We start from the raw sequence: 24,119 nt of genomic DNA, 5'->3' as shown, positions 1-24,119 counted from the left end.
AAAATACTACAGAGGCTTCCTGGTGGCAATGAATAGAACAAAAACTAATTCCATAGCAATAGCTGAAGATGGAAGTTTTGAAAGCCTTGTCCATCCTTTGCCTGTTTTGAAAGCCTGGTCCACCCTTTGCCTGTTTCCACAAGCATTAACCACCTGTGTGCGTGTTCGCGAGGGTACATGTGTGTGTGTGTGTGTGTGTGTGTGTGTGTGTGTGTGTGTGTGTGCGCGCGCGCGCGCGCGTGAGGGTACATGTGTGTGCATGTGCGTGAGGGTACATGTGTGTGCATGAGCACATGTACAACTAAATCAAAATAGAACTTATTTTAAGATCTTAAAACTTTTGAAAGTTTTCTTTTTTTCTTCTTCTGAATGGCATTTGGATGTGGTAAACATGCCGTAGGGCAAAACCAAAACACCACCACCACCACCAATAGTAACAACAAAACCCAACTACATTTAGTGTCACATTTTTAAAGATCAGCTCTGTTTTACCTAAGAAATAAACAAAGGTCAGAGCTACAGAGTACTGGGGTCCTGTGCTGTGCCGGACAGGTGACAGCCAGATAATGGTCTCCTGACTCTGGAGTGCTCAGTTTCTACCATCAACTTCCTGTTGAGGGATACCTTATCCAGAGTCAATCACCTACCAGTGGTGGAATTTGACTTCAGTCCAAATGTCTCCTTTCCAGGCCAGTGTGGTACCGGCATTCATTTGGGGCCCAGCACTGTCCAGGAGGCTGTTAGCTCCTCTTGCTTTTCTGGAAGCACTTTTATTTCCTGTTTTGTTTTCTATTATCCATATTCTAGTAACACTAAAGAGTTTCTAGAAAGTGTCTGCACCCGGCTGACAGAGGGCTCTGCCTAGTAGGTAAACCTAGATCCTTTTTCCTAAGGTCTTTGAGGCCAGAAGCCAGAATCCCTCCCAATTGTCAGAAGAGAAGCTGAAATATCAAATGAATAGTGCCAGGTAGTGCCTGCACACCAAGACGGGACAGTCATTCTGCTTCCTCTGTGTCCTCAATTACGCCACAAGCCCCACAAGATACAGATCTGCCATGGAAGCCAGGTCAGACTCTGCCACTGTCGGCAAGGACCCAAGATCCTCTGTCAAATAGAATGAACACTGCCTTTGAGGGACTCCTTAAAATGATGCAATGTCTCTCTTTTTCCTTTGTTCTTCATGAAATATACCTTCACAGAGTTGTGGTTAGCTGATGACTCTCTGGTCTGGCTATTTCATGTGTTTGACATCTCCTCCTGGCATTTCTGCTGCAGTCAGTGCTGAGGGTCCATCTGCCTGAGCTGCTTCTACCTGGGACTCTTCATCAGGACGGGAGCCAGCATGTGGATCAAGCTTCATCCTCACGAAAACAATCACACCCTCAACAAGCATCCTAAGAGCCCAGGACTGACACAACCTGGTGCAGGTGAGCCCACATCATCGGGAAACTCACTTCTCAAGCAGGGCTGGGTTCTGCAGAAGGGAGTATTTCCCCAAAGCCGCAACAAGACAAAAGTTTTAAAAGGTTTATTTAACACATGACATATTGTTTTCAGAGTGGTGATGTCCTCTACAAGCATGAAAGGGAAGCAAAAAACTTAGAAGGGCTTCCTTAGTTTCTTGGCAACATGAAAGTCCAGGTATTCATCCAAGAATCTGCTTGCTACCCCCAGGACAGCGAGGACAGTCAGCAAGGCCAAAATCCCCAGGCTCAGCCGGAAACCAGTGATCCTGCAGGTGAATGTGAGGGAGAGAGGCATCAAATTGGGCTGTGATGAAACCTCAGGGTCCTGGTAAAGGCTGCTCGCTGCTGGACTGCTCAGAACTTCCACCAAATGTGAAGAGGATGCCGAGCACTGAGGTCGACTGGCCCCTGCACAGTAGTGACCTTCTAAGCATTCTAGAAAGGACGCTGAAGTCTCACTGGGATTAAGAGTCCAAGTGCCTCTGCCAGCTGCGGCTGGTGCCGCATGTCTTTAATCCCAGCACTAGAGGCAGAAGCAGGTGATCTCTATGAGTTCGAGGCCCGCTTAGTCTATAGAGCTAGTTCCAGGACAGCCAGGGCTATACAGAGGAGCCTTATCTCAAAAACAAAACAAAACAAACTAAACAAACAAACAAAGCTCCGGATCGATGGGCAGATACACACTTGCATTGTCTCATCTCAGGCCTAATTGTGTGGCTTGGCAAGACTGGTCTCGAGCAGCACAGGTCATTTTGGTCACCAAAACTCTATGTGTTCTTAGTACCTCTCAGGAACAGCAAACTGACCCTGCCGTGCCTACACAAATATGCCAGGATTGGACTCTCTTTACCTTTTCTCAGCGGCTTCTGCGTAGCCCCAGAAATACTTGTGACGGGCGTATATGTACAGGAGACCCAGACAGGCTGCAAAAACTATGGAAGAAATGAAATCAAGAAAAGTTAGAGAATTTAATGAATGTCTCTCAAAATAAAGTGAGAGTGAGAAAGTATGTTTAAGAGTATTTTCCTGACCAAATAAATGTATCCGGAATATATAAAGAATCCTTAAGATAATAAGGATTCTATCTACGTACAATATTTGAATACACAATTCACACAATATGATAAATAAATGTGCCAGTAATCACATAAAAATGTTTTAAGATAATTCAAGGTCAGCAAGCTGCTAGTTAAAACAGCAATGAGAGCTGGGCAGTGGAGGCACACGCCTTTAATCCCAGCAGTTGAGAGGCAGAAGCAGGCGGATTTCTGAGTTCGAGGCCAGCCTGATCTACAGAGTGAGATCCAGGACAGCCAGGGCTACACAGAGAAACCCTGTCTCAAAAAACCAAAAACAATAATAATAATAATAATAATAATAATAATAATAATAATAATAAACAACCCAGCAGTGAGAGCCAGTGAGATGTATCAGGGGGTAGAAGCCAGCCTGCAGCTCAAGCCTGGCTACCAAATTCTGTCTCTAGCAGTCAGGAAAACAGGAAGGAAAGACTGGACTCCATAGCATTGTCCTTTGATCTCCGTGTGGGCTCTGTGGAACATGCTCCAACACACACATAACATGCACACACACAAGCAATAATAGTAAATAAAACATAATTCGTTTTAAATGTTTTTAAACTACAGTGAGATGCCACCTTCAAGTACCCAAAAGAATGGCTAGAATCGTTTATTTATTTATTTATTTATTTATTTATTTATTTACATTTTTTGAGACAGGGTTTCTCTGTGTAGCCCTGGCTTTGTAGATAAGGCTGGCCTTGAACTCAGATATCCACCTGCCTCTGCCTCCTGAGTGCTGGGATCAAAGGCATATGCCACCATGTCCAGCATGGCTAGAATTTTAAAGACCGACAATATAAAATGGAATGGATATAGAACAAGTGGAATCCACACACATCGGTGGCAGGATGAAAAATCACGCAGCCACTTTAGGGAAAGTGCTGAAGCTTCTAGTAAGAGTAAAATATCATGTAACCAACTACCCATCCCTATGTATTTACTCTAGAAACAAGAAGGCAGGTTTCCATAAAAGACCCATTCGAGGATATCCTGAGAACTGTGATCGGTCATCATAACTATGAGCTATGTGTTCATGGTCACTATAGGATGAACTAGTCTGGGAGTTTGTCTTCGGGAGACGTGGTGACCAGATGGTATAGTCCTCTATGCCCCTGCTACTCCACGGAGAATCAAGAGATCTGTATTTGCAGCAACACCCGAATCTCAGTAGCACTCAGCTGTGGGCTGAGGCGTGGTACCTCGGAGTGTACTGTGTTATTCCAATCACATGATGCTCTAGGATGGAAAAAACCAAACTGTGGAAAAATCAGAGCAGTGGAAGGAACAGAGCTGAATGGGTGCAGGGACAAGAGTAGACTGCCTGAGTGGGGGCTACATTGCATATCTTGAAAGAGAACTGATTTCCACGAGTGTGTTCCTCTGTGAAATTGAACGAATAGGATCTATGTGCTTCACCGTATCTAAGTTTTGTCCCCCAAATATGCAAAACACAATAGAATGTGCTGCCATTCTGGCCAGTCAAAATATTGATGTCCTCCCTAAATGAGCACCTCACGGATGCAAACTGAATGTGTAGAGCAGAGGATCTCAACCTATGGGTTGGGAAACCCTGGGGATGAATGACCTTTTCACAGGGGTCACCTAAGACCATCAGAAAACACAAATGTTTGCATTACAATTTATAACAGTAGCAAAATTACACTTATGAAGTAGCAAAGAGAATACTTTTATGGTTGGAAGTCACCACAACCTGAGGAACTGTATTGAAGGGTCACAGCACCAGGAAGGTTGAGAACCACTGATGGAGAGTCTCGGTCTGAGACTGTGGCATGCTGAATAACTAAATTCACTATTTTACTTGGTCACCAAGATTTTTTAAAAAAATTTTCAGTATATGCCAGGTGTTTTTCTAAAGATTTGGTTATCAGTTCTACCTTTATGAATGTTATTAGTCTAGGAATGAGGCTGTCGCTCAGTAGAGTGCTTGCCCAGCATGCTCGGTTCTTTGGGTTTGGTCCTCAACACGCCAAGAAGATAAAATGAAAAATAAATTTTCTTTTCTACCCATAGCTGATCTTTTATATGACGTGTGTGTGTGTGTGTGTGTGTGTGTGTGTGTGTGTGTGTGTGTGTGTTACATGACGTACATGTCCATGTGGGCATTTGTGCGTGCGGATGTGTTTGCATGTGTGCACATCTGGAAGACAGAGACTGATATTAGTTATCTTCCTCATATCAGGTATCTTCCTCAGTCACTATCCCCAACCTCCCAATTTTTTAGCCAGGGTCTCTTGTTGACCTTGTAGCTCATTGGCTAGAGCCTGTCTCCAGTGTCCTTTCTCATCACTGGGTTACAGATGCATGTGCCTCTCTGCACCAGGCTTTCTGTGTGGATGCTGGGATCGGAACTGAAGTCTTTATGGCTGGCACTCTGACTGAGCCATTTGCCATCACCTTTATTCTATTAATAAAGAGGACAAGGGATGGAGAGACAAAAATTATAGGCTTGAAAGTGTTGTGGAAAAGCTCCGAGGTGCTGTGGGACAAAGGGAACAGGAGGAATTCTGTCCTTTTAGAAAGGACTCTGAGGATGCTGTTAGAGGGAGAAGGCACCAAAGGATCAGAACATGGGGACCCAGAGTAGTGGCAGAGCTGCCTGGCATCTAAGGATGTTGAAGATTCTAGGCATGCTCTCTGTTGAGATCTTCTATCCCAACCTACTGAATTATTCCCCCAAAGCCAATGAACAGCCAGAGGCACCTTAGTAGGCAACTTATGTCGGGAGAGAAAAGAATGACAAGTTACCCAAGAACCTTTCCTTCCAGGCAGTCAGCATCATTCAGCCCACCATGGGAAAATCTGAAGAGTCAAGAGACAGAGACAAAATACCATTATCTATAATGGCACGTCCCTTATTCATTGTTAATATGTCCTTAGATGAAGAGAAACAGCCACTTCCACTCATGCCGTTAAGGAACAAAAGGATGACTTGAGTAAAGTTAAAAAGTTATTCTCTAAAGGTCACTGTATCTGAAATTCCTTGGTCGACGGGAAAAATCGCAAGAAAGAGATTGATGAAGGTTCCTTGGAAGCAGCTGGAGTTTAGTTTATTTAAATCTTACCAAGCCAATGCATACCCAAATGAGGCCATTGCAGTCACCAGGAATCAAAGGGGATTCTATGTCTCCAGCTAGTGCATCCATGGAGGTCCAACCCCTGAATCCACAGGTACGCAAAGCCCTCATCTCACCAAGGAAAGGTCAGCCAAACAGAAAAGGCATGTTTGCAAACTTGTGGCATCCAAGATGCAGGTCCTTCTGGACCTTCCAAACATAGGTTGTTGGGACAAATATCAATAGCCCTGATATGTCCTTGAATGGAAGACGGATATTCACATTGGTGAATAGCAGGCCAGACAACGTGCTAACACCTGTGTGCCCCCATTTCCTCATATGTAAAGTAGGAATCAATTAGTGAGTGTGTCATATGAATATTTTTAAATTCTACAAATCTATGAACTTCAAAAAAATGACCTGGCATGCAGTAAGTGCTCCGTGAACCTTGCTGTTGTAAAAGTGAATTGCTTTCTGTGTTCTGATCATCTAGTTCAATTAGATTACTGGATTTGAAGACAAGATTAATGCCGGGTTTTTTTTTATCCCTGAGTGCCTAGCATGTAGTTTGTTTCAAGATGTGTGTGGCCTATAGGCAGACTTATCTCACCCAAGATGCTCACGTTGAGAGTATAAATAGGCTCAGACCCAGACTCTTGGCCTTGTACATGCCGAGCAAGTATTCTTCCACTAAGCTACGTTATCAGTGCTTGCTTTTTGAGACACAGTCTCACAGTGCAGCTCTGCCTCTGTCTGACTCCTGGAGTCTCAGGTATTTACCCCATATTCAACTGCCAGTGTTTGGTTTTCTTTTTTACCTCTTGAACTAAATCACATCGAGGCCATCTGAACACACCTAGAATTTGGATGTGTACAGGCATTGCTTCTTATAGTTACAGTCATTGCCAGCATCAGTAGCCATATGGTCATCTATCTGCCCCTCAATTGTGTTTAAACACCACAGTTGACTTTGGAATGAGTTGGCATGTTCTTATAATTACCTTGATTGAAGTACCATCCAGCCATCCACAGCGTTACAATGAACACGGAATAAAACTCCAAAGAGTTTTGCCTGTAGGGGGAACAAATAAAGATGAAACTTAATTCGTGAAGAAACACATACTAATGTATTGATTTTCCAGCTGCAGGTGAGCGTTCCGTCAACTCAAGCAAAAATAATACAAGAACTTGCAGCAGGAATTTAAAGGACCCTTCCACTTAAAAAGAGTCTTTCGAAGTGGGATTCAGACATTGCTCAAACCACAGAGCAGGGCCAAGAGTCGTTCTCTTATACACAAATTGTCATTAGTGAAGTGCACCATGGCTCTTTCTAAGCATCAGGCCCCCCGAGCCTAAGTAGATTTCCATACCTTATCCAAGTAACCCAAGAGGCTACTCAATTCACATTAAACATTTTTCTTCTTAAAAATTCTCCATACCCTTAGCTTTCCACTTGAGTCTTTACATAATTCCCCTAAAAGCTTCCAAAGTAAAGAAATGAACACATTTAATTCCCATTGCATGCAGTGGGAAGGTAACCAGTTGACTGACTGACTGTCCTTTTAAGGGCACTAACGGCTCTTGCAGGGGATGGGAGTTCAATCCTAAGCACCCATGTGTCTGTAACTCCAGTTCCAGGAGATCTGTTCCTCTCTTCTGGTCTCTGTATGTACCAGGCACACAAATGCTGCACAGACCTACATGCAGGCAAAACAATCATAGACATGAAGTAAAAATTAAAATTAGCAAACAGTAGCATCCCATTGCCTCTATCTGTGGGAAAGTCAGGTGGAGGTTTTGATTCTATTTTAAGCACAAGGAAGTAGTTCACCGGGAGCTACAGTTAACTCATATGTACCTAGCAGAGAAGGAAAAAGTGAGATGTAGTAGTGACTGGGTTAGCTCTAATTTATTAGCAGATAGCTCAGCCAGAGAAGACAGTGTTCTCAGTGCTGTAAGAATCAGTAAGAATAATTTGTCATTTCTGAGCCTGGTGACACACATCTGTCATCTCAGCTATGGGGGGGGGGGGTGAGGCAAGCAATGTTTACATTTACGCCCTACCTGGGCTATAGAGTGAGCTAAAGGCCAGTCTGAGCTACTTAACGAGACCTTGTCTCAAAACAAAAATTTCAGAAATGGAGCTGGGGTGGAGTGGAGCTGGAGGAGACCGGTCAGCACTTATAGAGGACCTGAGTTCAGTTCCCACATCCAGTGGCCCACAACCACCTGAATGCCAGATCCAGGACACTCGGTGCCCTCTTGTGGCCTCTGCAGGCATCCATACACACATGCACATACACACAGACACACACATACACAAGAATACAAACACGAATAAAGTCTTTTTTAAGAGCTTGGATGTTTCTTAGTGTTGGGGTGTTTTCCTGGTATATGCAAGGCACTGAATTTAATCTTTGTCCTCACTAGAAGGGAGGAAGGGAAATAATGGACCAATCCCACATTCACACAGAAGCCATGGCTGCTGCCGAATCCTGAGGCACACATGGAAAGTCCTAACTTTACCAACAAAACCAGTGAGGACCTTTTGCTCTCTAGGGGCCTGAAAAACAGGTTGTTGATGTTGAAATGCTTCCTTCTCTCTCTTCTCATCATTTCTTTAAGGCCCAGAAGGGCACCTGTGGCCAGGAAGCTCTCATCAGAAGACTAAGTGCAGGCTTAGCTCTCTAGCCCTCAGAGAAGTGACAAAGATGGTTTTCTCTGCGGCCCTGGCATGTCCCTGGCATGTTTTTGCATGTGATGGGTTTACAAGTTTGTAAGTAGTTATGGTACTACGTTAAGTGAAAAGATACTTTATATATTTCATAGGAAGAATAACAACAGTTAGCTAAAATTAAGAACCTGCTTCCCTGCACTTCCCTTTCCATAGAATCTTTTCCAGAGAGCAACAGAGAAGAGCAGCACAGGCAGGTTGGAACCCTTTCTACAGGCAGGGCAAGTTCTGGACCCTTTTTGGAAGCATCACCCAACTGGCTCATCCTTTATCAGGTTTCATGATACACCCTAAATTACTCCAGGACGTAAGGACTGAGTTTCCCCACATCTCCTTATTCAAAATTAGCTGTGACGTTTTGAAACACCTCGGAAGCGTCATCCACAGAAGTCTGTTTTCCGACTTTTCTTTGCAGTGAATTAATGACCTTGGTGTTGCATTTTGAGGAACAAAGAGATACTATACAGAACCTCCTAGCCACGTCCAGTTTCACCGTTGGGAAGAGTCTGGGAGCCTGTGGTCTCTTTGGGGGGGGGGTCTGTCCACCGAGGCTGACACACTGATGTGTTTTTGTGCCCCTGCACAAAAGTGAAAGGAAGTCTCTTGGAAGAAAAGAGAAACAAGAACGGGGGGCTGGTGTGGGTCTTTCCGTGCAGCTCAAGCTGAAGAACTCCTTAAGGTAGAACAACCTGGTGTGGTGCATCACCTTCGTGAAAGGCTTAGAGAGACTCCAGACCAGAGCAACAGTACCAGGCTCAGGTGACAAGGCTTCATGGAGAGAGAGCCCTGAAATCTCACCTCCCTTCACTAGAACCCCCAAAGCAGCCCTGGGATTTGGTCCAGTGTCTTGGTTAGGTCCACAGCTTTAGTGCTGTGAGGAAACACCATGACCAAAAACCAAGTTGAGGAGGAAAGGGTTCATTCAGCTTACACTTCCACATCGCTGTTCATCACTGAAGGAAGCCAGGGCAGGAACCTGGAGGCAGGAGCTGATGCAGAAGCCATAGAGGGGTGCTGCTTATAGGTTTGCTCAGCCTGCTTTCTTATAGAACTCTGGACTACAACCCAGAGATAGCACCTCTCACAACGGCCTGGACAGGTCCCCATCAGTCACCAATCTAAAAAAGGCCTTACAGCTGGACCTTGTGGAGGCCAGCCAGCTGCTTGAAGCTGGGACTGTGTCACTGGGAACATACCAACTCCCAGAAGTAATCAAGAAAATACAAACACTGTGCTAGGATACACAGCATGAGCAGAGGGTAGTTAGAGGCCACTGAGATCCAGCAAGAATTGACTGAAGCTCCACGTATGCTCATGGAAAGGCAGAGGCTAGAGTGTTAGGGCAGGCTACTTTGTATTTCTTCATCGTTATCCCCCAAGAAATGAGTCCCTTGTCCTATCACAAGCAGGAGTCACTCCTGAACTCACCCAACCTCAGACCTTTGCAGACATGCCTCAAACTTTGGTTTGTGCAGTGTATGGTTCAGTCTGCCTCAGTCTGCCGCAGCAGGAAAGGCTTGGTGACCCGCTTGGAGCAAGTGGCCACACCCCCTCCACAGTCAGTAAGCAGAAAGAGATGGCTGCTGGTGTTTAGCTGCCTTCTTCCTTTTATACCTTTAATTTGGTATAAATCCAAATAATTCTGAGACCGAAGCCCGTGGGAGGGGTTTTTCCTCCTCAGTTAAACCTCTCAAGAAACAGCCTCAGAGATGAGCTCAGAGGTGTGTCTCCTAAATAATTTCAAATCCAGTCCATTTACAATGGTTAGCCATCACCTGCATCTGTGTCTGTTTCTCGTTATTATCTTTCAGACATCAGAAATAATTCTCTGGCTTCCAGTTGGGGTCTCTGCTGTTTTCAGCTGTCTACCTGGTAGTATCGCTTCACCTTGAAACACCTGGAGTCCTCTGCTGCTGCTCATTATCCACCCCTCCCCCCTGTGACTGCACCCTCTCCTGACAGCAGCACCTCTGAGCCTCTTAAAGACCCCACAGCGTGAGGATGATATGGTGTGCTGTGCCCCCGTAATTGCCGCTGCCATAAACAGATACACTCAAGTTAAGGGGATCAAATTCTGAAAACTCCTCCACTAAGCTATCAGCAGCTAGTTACTTTCACTGACAGGACAAAGCAATACGGAAACAATTTTAGTCTCTTTCTGGTCACCTAAATAGCTACACTCCGTACTCTCCTTGCAAGGTAGACAAATTCCTGTGCCAATCGCCCTTCATAGACACGGTTAGTGATGATCACCTGTCAAATACTCCCTCCCCTGTATATCGACCCGGGGTTGGGGGAGATAGGCTGTGTCTAGTCATTTTCTGTATAGAAATATGGGGGAGGGGCAGTCACTGTTATAAGTAAATATCACCAGGGCCCTGGAATTCCACACCAGGAAGAGTAACTGAAAAGGTCTTCGCTAAAGGGCCAGCAGGGGGAGCAAGTGTCCTGCTTGGCCTGGACTTGAGATATTATCTAGAAGGTGGAACTTCAAGTTTTGAAACCAATAGAGCCCTGATACATTGCTCTGGTTTGTCTGGTGCCAAAATGTTTTAGGAAACATGAGGCTTAAGGGAGAAAATGGTAAAAGTCTGAGAAAAGCTGAAACCGCCGGGTACTGTGGTGAGCGCGTGCGCTCTCCGTTCCTCCAGACTGTGTGGAGCAGTGGCTGCAGCCTGTGTTGCCCAGAGTGACTTCAGTGTGCAAGCAGCCTTTGGCTCCATGTCTAATTCACATGCAAAGGAAGGTGACCCTGGATCCATCCACAGACGCCACCAGCTGTCCAGCACCGCTCGTGTCACACCGCCCGTGTGCACAGACTGAGAGCAAATCCAACCCCACAAGTACAAAGGTCGTGTTTTTATCAAACCAGAGCAGAGGCATATGTGTGTCTGGGCAGATTAGACCATACTATAAAACACAGGCCCAAGACTTGTCAATCACACTGGACCACTGAGAAATGCAACACTCTCACCTGGACCCCATAAAGGAGGAGCCCTACCACTGCTGGGACCATAGTTCTACCTAGCTGTTAGTCATCCAACCATCCACTGTGCGCACCTAGGGACACACAGGCAAAGAACTCCAGCCCTGGACTTCAAGGAGGTATGATCCCCATTGCATCAGACAGTCCATGCCCACTCTAACTGCTGTAATTGGTCCTGGGTGTCACCTCTGCTGCCCTACACCTCTGGGGCTCAACCCTGTGACCCCGTGTGGCACAACTTCCATTGTATTAAATCTCTGAGAGTTTGGGGCACTCAACTAGAAAACAATTCTGTATGTGTGATAGAACACACAGAAGGAAAAAAGATGGAATTCTAAGAATGAAAATGAATAGAAGCTGCAACAACATTGCCCTCCCCTCCCTGTGGCTTACTTAGACTCGGCAGCAGCTCACCCCAAGTCGTAAGGGACAGGGAAGAGTACATTCTGATAACAAATAGTACGGTGAAAACAGATAACAGATACAGATTAACAGGAAGGTTAGGGTTAAAACAATAAAGTTGGGAACGCCAAGGAAGATAAATAAGAGGGCCAGAGCTAAGAGACAACCAAATAGATAAGCAGAGAGGGCGGCCAGAGCTCAGAGGTCTGAGCCAGTGGCAGGCCAGCTGGCTTCCCTGAGGCCGCAACCCCACTCCATTCTTTGGAGAATAAATGCAAGGCATGGTTGTCCTGTCCTATGACAAACAGTCTACTATTATATAAGAATGACTTCTAACCAGAAACGTCCACCTAGTCTAGAAAGGAGACCATCCCAGATCACCCCAGACATTAGACTATGGCCCCACCCTTGAGGGAGAAGAAAGACTGCAGATTCATTTTGGTAGCTGTGATACAAGCTGCTCCTGTGAATATGGGAACAATCATAGTTTAGTTAACAACCACCAAGACACCTGCAAGGCCGTTGGCTAGCGGGCTAAGGGCCATCAGACAGTCAAGGTTAGCAGCAAATAAGGAGTAAGTCAGAGACAGGCAACGGGAGGGAGGGCTCACACCGCCCTTAACTGGGTGGGCAGTGGGCAAACAGCATTAGCATCTCCCTCTTTGGGTCAGGGTCGGGGGCATGCATAGGGTATGGGGGTTTCTATTGTCTCCGCCCATGACAGCCCAGAAAACCAATGCAACAAAAATTACATTAGTCATTGCCTCTTTTCTAACATAAGTCCTATAAAAACTCCTACACAAGACAATTTAATTTTGTTTTTCCCTCTCTGGGAACCCCTTCCACTCTTAGGAATTTCTCTCATTTTTCCTTACCGACCCTCAATAAAGCCCTTTGCTTACCCACAGTTGAACTCAAGGACCACTGTCTCAGGTTGGCTTTAGGTGACCATAGATTTTTTTTTTAACACCTATTGTAGTGGTTTAAAGGGAATACACACCCCCCCATCCACCTCCAGCCGCACCCCCATAGGCTCATCTGTTTGAATGCTTAGTCCCCAGTTTGGTTGAGTGTTTAGGGTGAATTCCAAGGTGTGGCCTAGTTGGAGGAAGTATGTCGCTGAGGGTGGGCTTTGAGGTTTTAAAAGCCCGTGCCAGGCCAGTTAGCTCTCTCTGCCTCCTACTTGTGAAACATCTGCTACTCTAACACCATACCTGCCTGTTGCCAAGATCCCAACCTTGATGGTCATGGACCTTAACCTTCCGGCACTTGAGACCCAATAAATCCTGTCTTCTATACGTTGCCTTGATCATGGTGCTGTAGGTCATACACACTTGGACCAAGAAAGGTCCTGTCATTCTCAAAACCTCATCACTGAGGGTGACCCTCTTGGTGGGAGGGGAGCCTCTGACACGAAACTTTTCTCAGCGTCTCTTCTAGTTAATAGACTCCTGAACGTACAGCATGAACTTCTGCATGTAACAACCTCATTCTGAAAGCCGGAGAGGGGGACATTCTCAAAGCTGGCCAGCCTGAGAACCTTCCTAACCCTGTGCTCACTGTAGATAGGAAAGCTTTTAAAAATAAAAACAGGCCAGGCGTTTCAATGAGGCTTTTAAAGATCTTTCCTTCCTCCTCTGTTTTTTTGCTGATTCACTCTGACTCAGCAGCTGCAAATTCACAGGTGCCAGGGCCTGGTCTGTGAACTTTGGGAAGCAAGAAGCCCTGTGAATTATGACTCTTACCAGAAGGGTCAGAGCGACAGCTTATCACATCCAGAGAAGGCCTCTGGGTGAGAGAGGGGTTGCAGGAGTTCATGGATAGGTGGAGACATAGCTAAATTGCTCCTTATGGGACAGGTTATATGGTGACCCAGGACTGGAGTCCCAGCACTAGGGAGGCTGAAACAGAAATTCCAGGCTAACCTGCCCTACATAGTGAGTGAAGGGACTCTGGCCAGCTCGTGGGTGGTGAACATGCCTCTAGCTCAACTCGCCCTTCTCTCCCATTCTCTCTGCCTTGCTAAAAACAAACAAACAAACAAAACTATTAGATGACATTCCTATAGCCAACCACCAATATCCATTCCCTTATTTGGCCACTTCCTCCTCCTGAGGCCAACTAAGATCCAGCTATCAAAATATTAAAGTCTAGCAATCAAAAGCCCCCCATTGGCTCACCTAATTAACATGCCCAATTAAAGTTAAACAACTCAGCCTAACATGGATTTCCCCCTTTAGCTTTATAAGCTACATTTTCCCATGTGCCATGTCTCTGTCTCCTCTCTATCCAGAGGCAGTCCTTTGTCTCACTCTGAGACAAATACTCCAGCCCCCTCTCTCTGTTCCCTTCTCCTTCCTCCTCTATCTCCTGTCCTTGTCTCTTATTCCCTGTCCTCTGTCCCTCTGGAGCTAATAAATCCCCTTTGTGCTAAGAACTTGGTCTTGGGAGTCCTGAACCAATAATACCAGTCTTAACAATGAGCGCCTCAAAAATAAGGCAATTAATTATTTATTTGCCTTAAGTGTTCCTTGTTGGGTAAGTCACCTGTGGGAGTCAGCAGGAGGTGTGGCCTGGTGGCAGCAGGGCCTAATTCTAACTACCAAGCAGCAATTAAATGGCTGATAGAAACAGGATGAACACATGAGGAGCCAAGATCTCCAGCTCCACTCCAGATTCCCTCTGCCTGTCACTGACCTCACCACTGACCTCACCACTGAATCTCTCATGATCTTGGGTAGCCTCTTTATTCAACTCAGTGGGCATATAGTGCATCCAGCTCATACCCTGGATGGTAAGCCCTGGGGTAGTGCCAGGAAACTTGGTACAGTCACGTGGGTTCAGAAACCTGTCCTCATACCTGTATGAGGAAGGTATTTCACCTACTCCTGACCAGGTTCCTGTCACATGACCACAGCACTGCATGGAGAGGACCATGATGTAGGGGCATTGTCCAAAGCCCCTCCACATCCAGATGAAGCATCCCCAATATTTCAGCCAATAGAAAGCATCTGCATTTAGACCCACAACCCACTCCAAAATGTATGTAAGACCCTGCCCTCAAGGAATAAAGGTGCACAGAAAGTTACTTCATTAAAGATCGACTGAGAGCTTCTGTCACATAGGAGCTGTGACACTTTTGGAGAAGAGAGTCAGTAGTCTCCCGAAGCTTTCGCCCCGGAAGCTGCTCGAGCCTACCATGGTCACTCCCTGCTTGGTGGCCCAGAGCTCCGCCACAGATCTACACAGATAGTGTCCAGTACACAGACCAGCAGTAAGCTTCCAAAGAAATGCTCAGGCCAGAGAGATTGCTCACGGGTAAGAGTACACAAGCACAAAGACTCGAGTTCGGATCCCAGCACCAATGTAGAAAGCCTGCTGTGGTGTGTGTGCGCCTTAATCTTCAGCACTGTGGAGGCCAGAGATACGGTCTATGTGAGCTTGCTGGCTGCCGGCTCAGGTCTGCGGTCAGTGACATGCACTGTCACTGACAAAGTAGAGAGTGACAGAGCAGGACACCTGATATCCTCCGTATACACACACTCACACACATACACACTCACATAATACACATACACACTCTCACATACACACACACTGTTTCACACACACATTATACACCATGCACACACACACATACTGTACACCACACACAAGCGCACACACACACATTATACAATATACACACATATAGAACAGGATACCAATGTCTTCCTCTGCCCCTGTGTGTGCATGTATGTGCATATCATACACTATACAACACACACACACACACAGATAGAGCAGGATTCCAGATGTCCTCCTCTCCCCCCATGTGTGCATATTATACATCATATAACACATCCACACATACATACACACTCTCACACAGAGAGAGAGAGAGTGAGTGAGAGAAAGAAAGAGAGAGAGAGAGAGAGAGAGAGAGGGTACTCTCTCTATCCCCTCCTCTTCCCTTCCTCCCTCCGTCTCTTCCTCCTTCACATACTACAAAATGTAATGGCCTGCATCACTCTAAAGTTATAGAACATTTGAAAACTCCTATCTTTGTAAATTTACCTTTAGGGTTTTTTTTTGGGGGGGGGGGGGCTTTGAACATGAATTAGGATTATTTGTTTTCATTTGTAAAATTCCAGGCTTCAAATTTTAAAGGAGTGTGAAGAGTTAACGACTGCCATTCAGCTTACCAGATGACTGCCCCAGCCTGCTGCAAGAGGCAAGCGCCTCTGCAGGGCTTAGAGGATCATGAAGTGATACTGGTGAGATGTGATTCTACTTAGAGAGCAGTGGCTTTGGCCCTGCCGCAGGCTGTGCAGCAGAGAGAAGTGTCGGGGAAAGCAGCATGTCTGTGAAAGTCGAGGATAGCTAAAGGGATTCAGTGCTTCATCCAGGACAGGGAGAAAACAAAGGGCATCTCTTCCTCAGAACTAAGAAAGCCAGTGTGGGAGAGACAGAGAAAAAGCCTGCAAAGACCTTCTGGCCCAGGTAGTCTTTCCAGGCACCTCACATAAAATCTACATGCCATACTCTTGACAAATGGAATCTAAATTTGCCAGATTTGTCCCAAACCTTAGAATGTAAGACAAGAACTTGACTACTGCTATAGAACATTCAAGAAGAAACGAGGCAGGACTGCGCCCTTTCCCCTCCAAGTGAAGCAAGGGGGCTGCCACTGAACCGGCCGAGTTCTCTTGGCTCCAAATCCACCTTGATATGGTGAGGGTATTCTTTTATTTTATTATTTTAACCTCTGTCTCTTCCACTGTGGTTAAGCAAACAAACTAAGTTCTGACAAATGAGTTGAGCTTGGGTACTTATTTCATAAACAACAACTTCAGAGAAATATTTAGAATGAGGTCCAGCTTTATTTCTAGGACAAAAAGAGTTCAATTATAGAAGAGGTGGGAGGAAACAGTGAGAAGAAACATCCTCAGATCTGAACTGATAGACAACTCATCCTTCCCAACCAGGAGTCCTCAGCTCAATCAGGCCGAAATGAACCTTCCAGTGGCCCCACCTGCAGCCTCGCACAGGCTGCTTCCTAGTTTTCTATACACCAGTTGTGGGGGTGGTTGGTTCGGGGATTGTTCAATCCCTTTTGTGATTTTCTTCCGTTGGGGGGAGGGATTATGGTGATGAACCCAAGGCGGTCAGTACACAAGGCAATCGCTCTATTGCTGAGCTGTGTCTCCTGCGCTGTCCACCCCAACTCCTGTGGCAGCATCCCCTCCTGGGCTCTCAAGGAGGGATTTCCAGGGCACAGATGTCAGTCATGCAAATGTGACTGGTGTGGACCTTCCCTTTGGTCTTCCTTGGCTGTTTATGCCGCAGGACTCTTGGTTTGTTCACTGATACAGGCCAAGCCATCGTATATGAAGATAGCCATATATATTTACGGTACTTAATGTGTGGGTTGTGTTTTTTTTTTTTAATTTAATGTGTAAAATGAAAGACAGAGTTCAAAATAAATAACAACGTGAACACGAAGACCATAAGGGGCTTGAAAAATTGAAGTTGGTAGGACTTAACTTGTGTACTTTGATATTATTAAAATTTGCTAAGTATTATTTAAACAGGAATGACGCTAGAGAATTAAGTGATTAATGAAATTCTCAAATGGAAAAGAACAAATCATACCTGTGAGACCCAAAGACTTAATAGTTTGATATCACCGACAACAGCCGTGGAAGAGCAAGGGGTGACAATAAGCTCGCGGAGTTGGAACAACGATCAGCGAAAATTCTTTAGCTGGCAAACAGTAGGCAGTGGGAGAATTTCTCCAAAAAGAACAAAAGCCCCCAAATGCAGGAACTGAAAACAAAGGAAACTAAAAGACCAGCTCAAGAGCAACCAGCATGTTTCAAAAACGAACGAAAGCACGAAGAAGAAATTGAGGGAGAATATTTTTTTTAATCTCCTGGGACAGAAGGACATGAGTTTCTGGACCATAAGGAGGCCTGCTCTGGGGTTCAGCATGATGTAATGCAGAAGAGATCTATGGGGCACAGAGCACCCCAGAGCCTCTCAGGGTTCCTATACCACGTGGCAAGGTCTAGAAGACCAATGTCAACAGCATCCAAAGACACTAGAGAGTGATGGGACAATTGTCTCACAATTCAGAACGGATAAGATTTTTCATATGGAAATACAAATACCTCACCAGGACATCATCGATGTCAGGTGATGGGCTGTGCTGTATTTAAACAGGATAAGTCTCTAAATTCTAGGATCCTGAGCTTCTCTCAGGAAGCATTCAGACAGGTTCCCTAGAGCAGATCTGGAAAGTTCCCCCACAGGTCCCTAAATGATGCAGAGTTGGTGTGTAATTTTCAGTGAGTGGAGGTAGTGGGAGGGCTTAGGTCACTGGTGGTAGACCCTTGAAGGGAATGCTGGGACCTAGACTCTTTCTTTTTTGCATGTGCCCATAAGGTGAATGGGGGTTGTCCTACCACATGCTTCCATAGTGATGTATGTGCCACAGGATATGGCCAACAGAGGAGGATATCTAAAACCCTGAACCAAAATAAATCCTTCTACTCTGCAGGTTGCTTATCTGGTGTATTCATCACTGTAACAGACAGCTAACAAATGTGCTCCTCGAAAACACGAGACAAAAGTAATGCAAAAAAAAAAAAAAAAATTGGAACCCAGGTACCAGGTGATCCAGAGAGTATAAGAAAATTCTAGGGTGGTGCAGGAAGACCCAGAATTACAGCCATCTGGAAGCTCTAAAGAACACCCTCCTCCACCTTAGAGCAAAAAGGGGAGGATTCAGGCAGACAGGGCTCAAAGCAGGAACGGGATGTTAGCCGGGGGCTAGTACATCTCGATGTGCTCAGAGGAGAGACTCCACTCTGTAGAAGAATCAGGAATGAAACTAAGACAACAAAGACAACTAAACTAACAAACAAATTAAAATTAAGAAAAATGAAACCTGCACAAGAAGGAAACATAATTACAGAATGCTACCCTGCTGTGCTTCCGGTTGTTTACTTCACCACAATGGTACAAACACTGGCTTGGGGTTTAACGTGTTTTGTTTTGAAACAGGGTTTCTCTGTATAGCCCTGGCTGTCCTGGAACTCACTCTGTAGACCAGGCTGACCTCGAACTCAGAAAACTACCTGCCTCTGCCTCCCAAGTGCTGGGATTAAAGGTGTGCATGTAACATAGTGACCAGATTACAAAACAACAAAGAGAGAAGAGTGTGACATTCTTTCATAGAAGGACCTCAACTGGCAAGGCTTAAAACTGTCTACCAATAAAGCAACAATGAAACCACAGTGTTTAGTGTTGGACTCTAAAATCCAAAACCAAGAACGCACTCCCCCAGAAACTCACACGAACGGGATTCACTGCAATAACATGAGGTTTAATGATAATAATAATCCAGTGCACTGGGGTTCTCTCGCATGCAGGCAAGAAGAGCCCTGAGTTTAGGTTAAGGACAGTTTTTATATAGCTTAAGGGGTGGACTAGGGAAACAGTGACTAGGCACAGTATGATTGGCAGAACACTGTGACTTTTAAACTGATTGGTCTTTGGGGAATGGGGTGGCAAGGACCTCCCTTGTCTGTAAGTGGCAAGGATTGGTCTGTCCTGTGGAATGTGTCCACATTCTCTAGGCCTTCCCTGTGGTCTGAAGAATGTTAATCCAGCAGGGTAATCCAGCAGGTGTCCTCTGACTATGGAATGTGCTCCTCCCAGGATGTGTTCTGGGGCAGTTAAAAATTAACTTTAATTAAAAATTAAGTTTAACCAAATTCCTACATAGAAATACAAGAGTTACCAAAACGGATGCCAGGGGCTAGCTATGTGGGGGACAGAGGGTGGCGGCGTGTGAGGGGCAAGCACAAAAGACAGTGACTTGTAAAGACTCGTCACTCCACTTTGTTTCCAGGCTTGCCCATGTATTACCCTGATAAAATAAACGTTTACTTCTAGGTGTCAAACATGCTGGCATTAAACCAATACTTGCTACTTGACATACCAAAAGTATTTCAAGACGGCTAGGGCGGGAATGACTTCTCCTTGTATGGTTTGATGTTACTTAAAATTGTGTTTAGTCTTGTCAGTGGCATTCCCTATACACTTTGAAGCTGAGGGAAAAAATGGCCTATAAAACCCCTCAGGAAGCAAGAGGCTGATCAAGAGACCATGTTGTCAGCCCAAGGGCCTGCCTTACCAAAACTGAATTCAAGGTGTAATTTTTATTTTAATAGCCAAAATGAGACCAGAACTATCCAAGGAAAAATATGGGTGAATCTTACTCCTGGACATAAAAGAAAAATCCCAAAAACTAACAAAAGAACCCACTGACAAATAGATGTTGATAATGGTGACAGTTTCCAAAGCCTTGGTGGTGAAATATAAAGGTCACCCTAATGTTGACAGGAACGTGCATGGTGTCTGTGACAGAAAGGTTCTGTGTGTATCTGGAAAAGCAGGGAACACAGATGATCAGAGACTCTGAGAACTCGTGACTCAGGACATCTCATCCTTATATGCTTCGAGTTTAAGGAAATGGTTCTTGGAGAAATTAACAGCCAAAGAAAAGAAAGTATGAAATCATTAGTTATACCTGAGTCTATGAGCCCTCATGGAGTCTAGAGAGGTCTCTGTGATCAGCCACCATGCTTAAGAGACACAGACTCTCTTCTTCCTAAGTTGCAGCATTGTGGGAAATAGGTCCTATTAGATCTGAACTAAAATCAGGTAAGCATCATCATTGGGTGGTTTCATGATAGTGGAGCCTGAGGATGAGGCAGAGTGACTTGTGGCTGTGACTGAAAATGAATTTAGGGCCTTCTGTATTACGCTTTCTCCCAATCAGACTCTGTCTGTGGCAGGCCTGTCTGTGTGAAAAGCGTCACTTACTGTGCACGAAATATTCTCTCAAACTCCAGAGGGCCCGTGACTGCTGGAGGTGCAATCTTGTGTTTTAATCTTACCCGTCCGACCTGAAAAGCAAAATAACCTGCAAGGGAAAGAAATGTCGTGTTACAGTCTGGCACATCACTGGTCACCAGTGAAGTGTGAGTACAGTTGGGTACCAGGGCTACCTACGAGAAATCATCAAATTAAAACAGACTGGCCAGTGAGCCCTAGGGACCTATCTGCCTCTGCTGTCTCTCTAGCACTGGGATTGCAGGCCTGCACCACCATAGCCAGTTTTGAGGGTTGGTTGTTGTTGCTTTTGTTGCTTGTTTGTTTGTTTTATTTTATTTTAACATGAGTTTTGGAAATCGAACTCAAGACCTTGCGTTTACAAAGCAAGTTCTTTACCATCTGAATTATCTCCCAGCTCCTTCATCTCCTTTTTACTTCATAATTACCTCCTGGCATCTGGCATTTCTTTTCCCACTATCTCCCCGAGGTTCATGTGCTTGGTCGTTGTCTCAAACATGCTTTGGTCTCACTTTAGTATCTCAACATCCACTTCTGACCCACTAGTGTTTTAAAAAGAACGGCTTCCTCTTGTAAAATCCCTCACCAAGTTTGTGACCTCGGTCTCTCCTCTGTGAGTATTCAGGGAGATGTTTTCTCCCAAATCAGCACACTTGCCCTTCGACAGGAAGTCAGTCAGAATTGCACCTGGCTTAGGAAGCACTCTCTGAGCAGGCTCCTTCCCTTCCCTTCGGCTCCCACCCCCCCTTAGCTGTTACTTAGGAGTTAAACAGCCGAAGTGAACATGCTACGTATGTAATACTTAGCATGAAGTGATCTGAAAGAGAGAGGTGGGTACTGTCCAATCCTGCACTAAACCCTTGCTGGACAAAATAACTGTGGATGAGCCAGCAGCTCACAGCTCACGGGACCAACCGGAGACAAAAGAAGGGGGTCCTGTCTATTATGGAGAATTGTGGAGAAATTGGAACTTGGCCTTTCTGGCCCCCAATATTCCTGCCCCTGTACTGTTACCGTTTCTCCCAATTTGCTTCATAGCCCTGGAGGGAACACCTAGGAATGGAAACAATGAAGGCTGTGTGCTCCTGGATTGACCAATGTGCAGTAGCACAAGAACCCGGGGCTTCTGGGGGGCCTGTGAGAGTATACATTCTAAAGAAGTCAGTTTCTCTCAAATCTGTGAACTGCAGCCAGTACACACCAGCCAGTGTAAGACCTACCTCAGGAAAAGCGACAGGTGTGGGAGCATCCAGGAAGGAAAGGAACATTTGGGCTTGGCGTCAGGTTCTGGATAAAAGCCCCAATCTATACAGTAACTGTGGACGAGTCATTCTATCCCTTCTGTGGAAAGACTGAATTTCTCTTATCTTTCCTCTTTCTGGGGCTGGGGAATGTTGTGTGGGAACCGTAAAGGTGGATACTTCCTCCATCACTGAGAACCGCTCACTCACAGAGCCTTCCCTGGGGAAGCCACTTCTCTATTTGGCAGCTTCTCTCTGCAGATAAGAAGTTTAGGACGAGAACAGTGGAAGGACCTATTCTGGGCCAGTCACCATGGAGGTACTTCCTACTCAGGATCCTGTTTAACTTTCTGTGCTGAGGACACGGAAAAGCAGAATATCCTGGCCTGGAGCAGTCAGCTTCCGGAAGGCTGGCCCATACAGGTCCAGGTTCACTTCTGGAAGGCTGACCCACACAGATCCCAGTGGGTCTGTCTTAAAAGCCTGAACTGTTTGTACCTTGGCACAAGGTGTCCCAATTCTGTGAACAACAAACTTCCGTTAAAGTGGCTAGCTCAACAGTATCTCTCTGTCTCTTTGTGTCTGTCTCTCTCTCTTTCTGTGATCCACCCCCAACAATTAAACATTTTTTTTTTCTGTCACAAACATCATTTTTCTGGTGTCTTCTCTTCCTGTTCTTTTCTTCTGTCACCCTCGAACTGCCTTACTTCTGGTCCCAGTACACAGTGTCGTTGGCATGAGCCAGCACACAAAAGGCTCTCTGTGGGGAGAGAGCCTCTGTGGGAAGGGACACGTAGCCCTTGTCCCCGCTTGCTCTGCAACTGCAAGACCAGGGCACACTGTTTGTTTGGACCCAAATGCTTCAGGGACTGGTAGCAAATTCCTGCTCCAGTCCACAAAAGCTGCTAAACAAAACATGTATTTGAAGGTTTAACATTTTTCCCTTATCCACAAAGCAGACTGGCTAGGCTAGCCACTGGGTGAGTGTGAACACCCTGCTCTACCACTAAGTAGAGCAGTCTTTTGCTTCCGGCCTGCAGTATCTCCAGCTCTCAGCCCAGGTTTCTGGAAGATGCACCCCAGAGAGAATTAATAGGCTTTATTGGTTAAGAAACTCTGTTCACTAAGCGTGTAAGGAAGATGGCATGAGTTGGGCAACCTTGCTCCTGGGGAGACAGAGTCTTCATTTAGCCAGGCAGAGGTGGGTGTGGAGTGATTTTAGTGGAGAAATCTTATAATGTTTAGAAGTCATTACTTAATCTAAACTGCATATTTCTGCAGAACTTTACCCTGGTGATCATATCTGCCATGGGCAGTTTTTCTTTAAAAAACAAAACAAAAGAAAACGAAAATGCTAAGTGTTTACAACCTACCTCAGAAACAGGAATAGTTTCCTGGTGAACATGCCTAATGGATACCTGTGTTTTCATGTGCTCACTTCCCTGCCTGAGACTCCTGCTGCTCCCTGCACTTAGAGATGAACTGTCGCCATAGATGATACAGGGTCACTGGGCTCTGAGGCTCACAACATTCCTGAGAGACCTAATCTCTGGAACATTCCCAAATTCTACCCATCTCAGGGAAGGAGCGGGCAGGCCACCCTGAGCAATCTCTGCTGGCACCCAAGACTACCAACGAAATGCAAGCATGAAACCCAAACACTGAAGCAATCTCTCTCTCTCTCTCTCTCTCTCTCTCTCTCTCTCTCTCTCTCTCTCTCTCTCTCTCACACACACACACACACACACACACAGTTCTCGTGTTCTTACTTTGCTGACAGGCGGAGAGAAGAGAGACTGCAGCCAGCAGGCTTGAATCCCCCGCCATCTTTCTTTCACTCTGATCTCTTTCACAGAACTGTTTGTAGGAAGCCAGCTGAAGAGAATAGGCACTTTGGGACCCTGAGGGGCTGATCTCTCCCTTATAAAGGCAACAGGGTTGAGTCAACAGAGTTTGAAAAGAAAAAAAAGAGAGCAGGATTAAAGGTTGACTAACAACCTTTGCACTGAAACAGAAAACCACAGAAGCAGGCAAGGCTGGGCTGCTGGCACAGATCCATATCTGTTCCTTTATGAACACACCCCAGACACACACCCTACACAGACACATACCTTACACACACATCCTACACACACACACCCTACACACACACACACACACACACACACACACACACACACTGATCTCTCCCAATTCCTCAACTCCAGCTCCTAAGAAACAAATTAAAAAT

General features: G+C 45.6%; 1 protein-coding gene across 1 annotated transcript; it reads right to left on the bottom strand.

Annotated features, from left to right (window-relative positions):
- Positions 1 to 1,513: 1,513 nt before the first annotated feature.
- Mgst2 (microsomal glutathione S-transferase 2) lies at positions 1,514 to 23,820 on the bottom strand. Its single transcript, XM_034500864.2, has 5 exons — positions 23,659 to 23,820; positions 20,619 to 20,718; positions 6,624 to 6,694; positions 2,317 to 2,398; positions 1,514 to 1,732 (listed from the first exon to the last, which is right to left on the bottom strand). The coding sequence occupies exons 1-5, from the start codon at positions 23,714 to 23,716 to the stop codon at positions 1,600 to 1,602; spliced, it is 444 nt and encodes a 147-aa protein (XP_034356755.1). The 5' UTR covers positions 23,717 to 23,820; the 3' UTR covers positions 1,514 to 1,599.
- Positions 23,821 to 24,119: the final 299 nt, after the last annotated feature.

This window comes from Arvicanthis niloticus, chromosome 4 (assembly GCF_011762505.2).
Source record: "Arvicanthis niloticus isolate mArvNil1 chromosome 4, mArvNil1.pat.X, whole genome shotgun sequence".
NCBI classification, from domain to species: domain Eukaryota; kingdom Metazoa; phylum Chordata; class Mammalia; order Rodentia; family Muridae; genus Arvicanthis; species Arvicanthis niloticus.
Note: the sequence above shows the minus strand (reverse complement) of the source record. Positions and strands in the feature narration are given on the sequence as shown.

Excerpts from the sequence above, each read along its gene's own strand:
- Mgst2 (XM_034500864.2), bottom strand. The coding sequence starts at position 23,716 with ATGGCGGGGGATTCAAGCCTGCTGGCTGCAGTCTCTCTTCTCTCCGCC. Across the intron at positions 20,719-23,658 it reads TCTCTCCGCCTGTCAGCAAA|GTTATTTTGCTTTTCAGGTC; the intron begins GTAAGAACACGA and ends TTTCCCTTGCAG. Across the intron at positions 1,733-2,316 it reads GCAGAAGCCGCTGAGAAAAG|GATCACTGGTTTCCGGCTGA; the intron begins GTAAAGAGAGTC and ends ATTCACCTGCAG.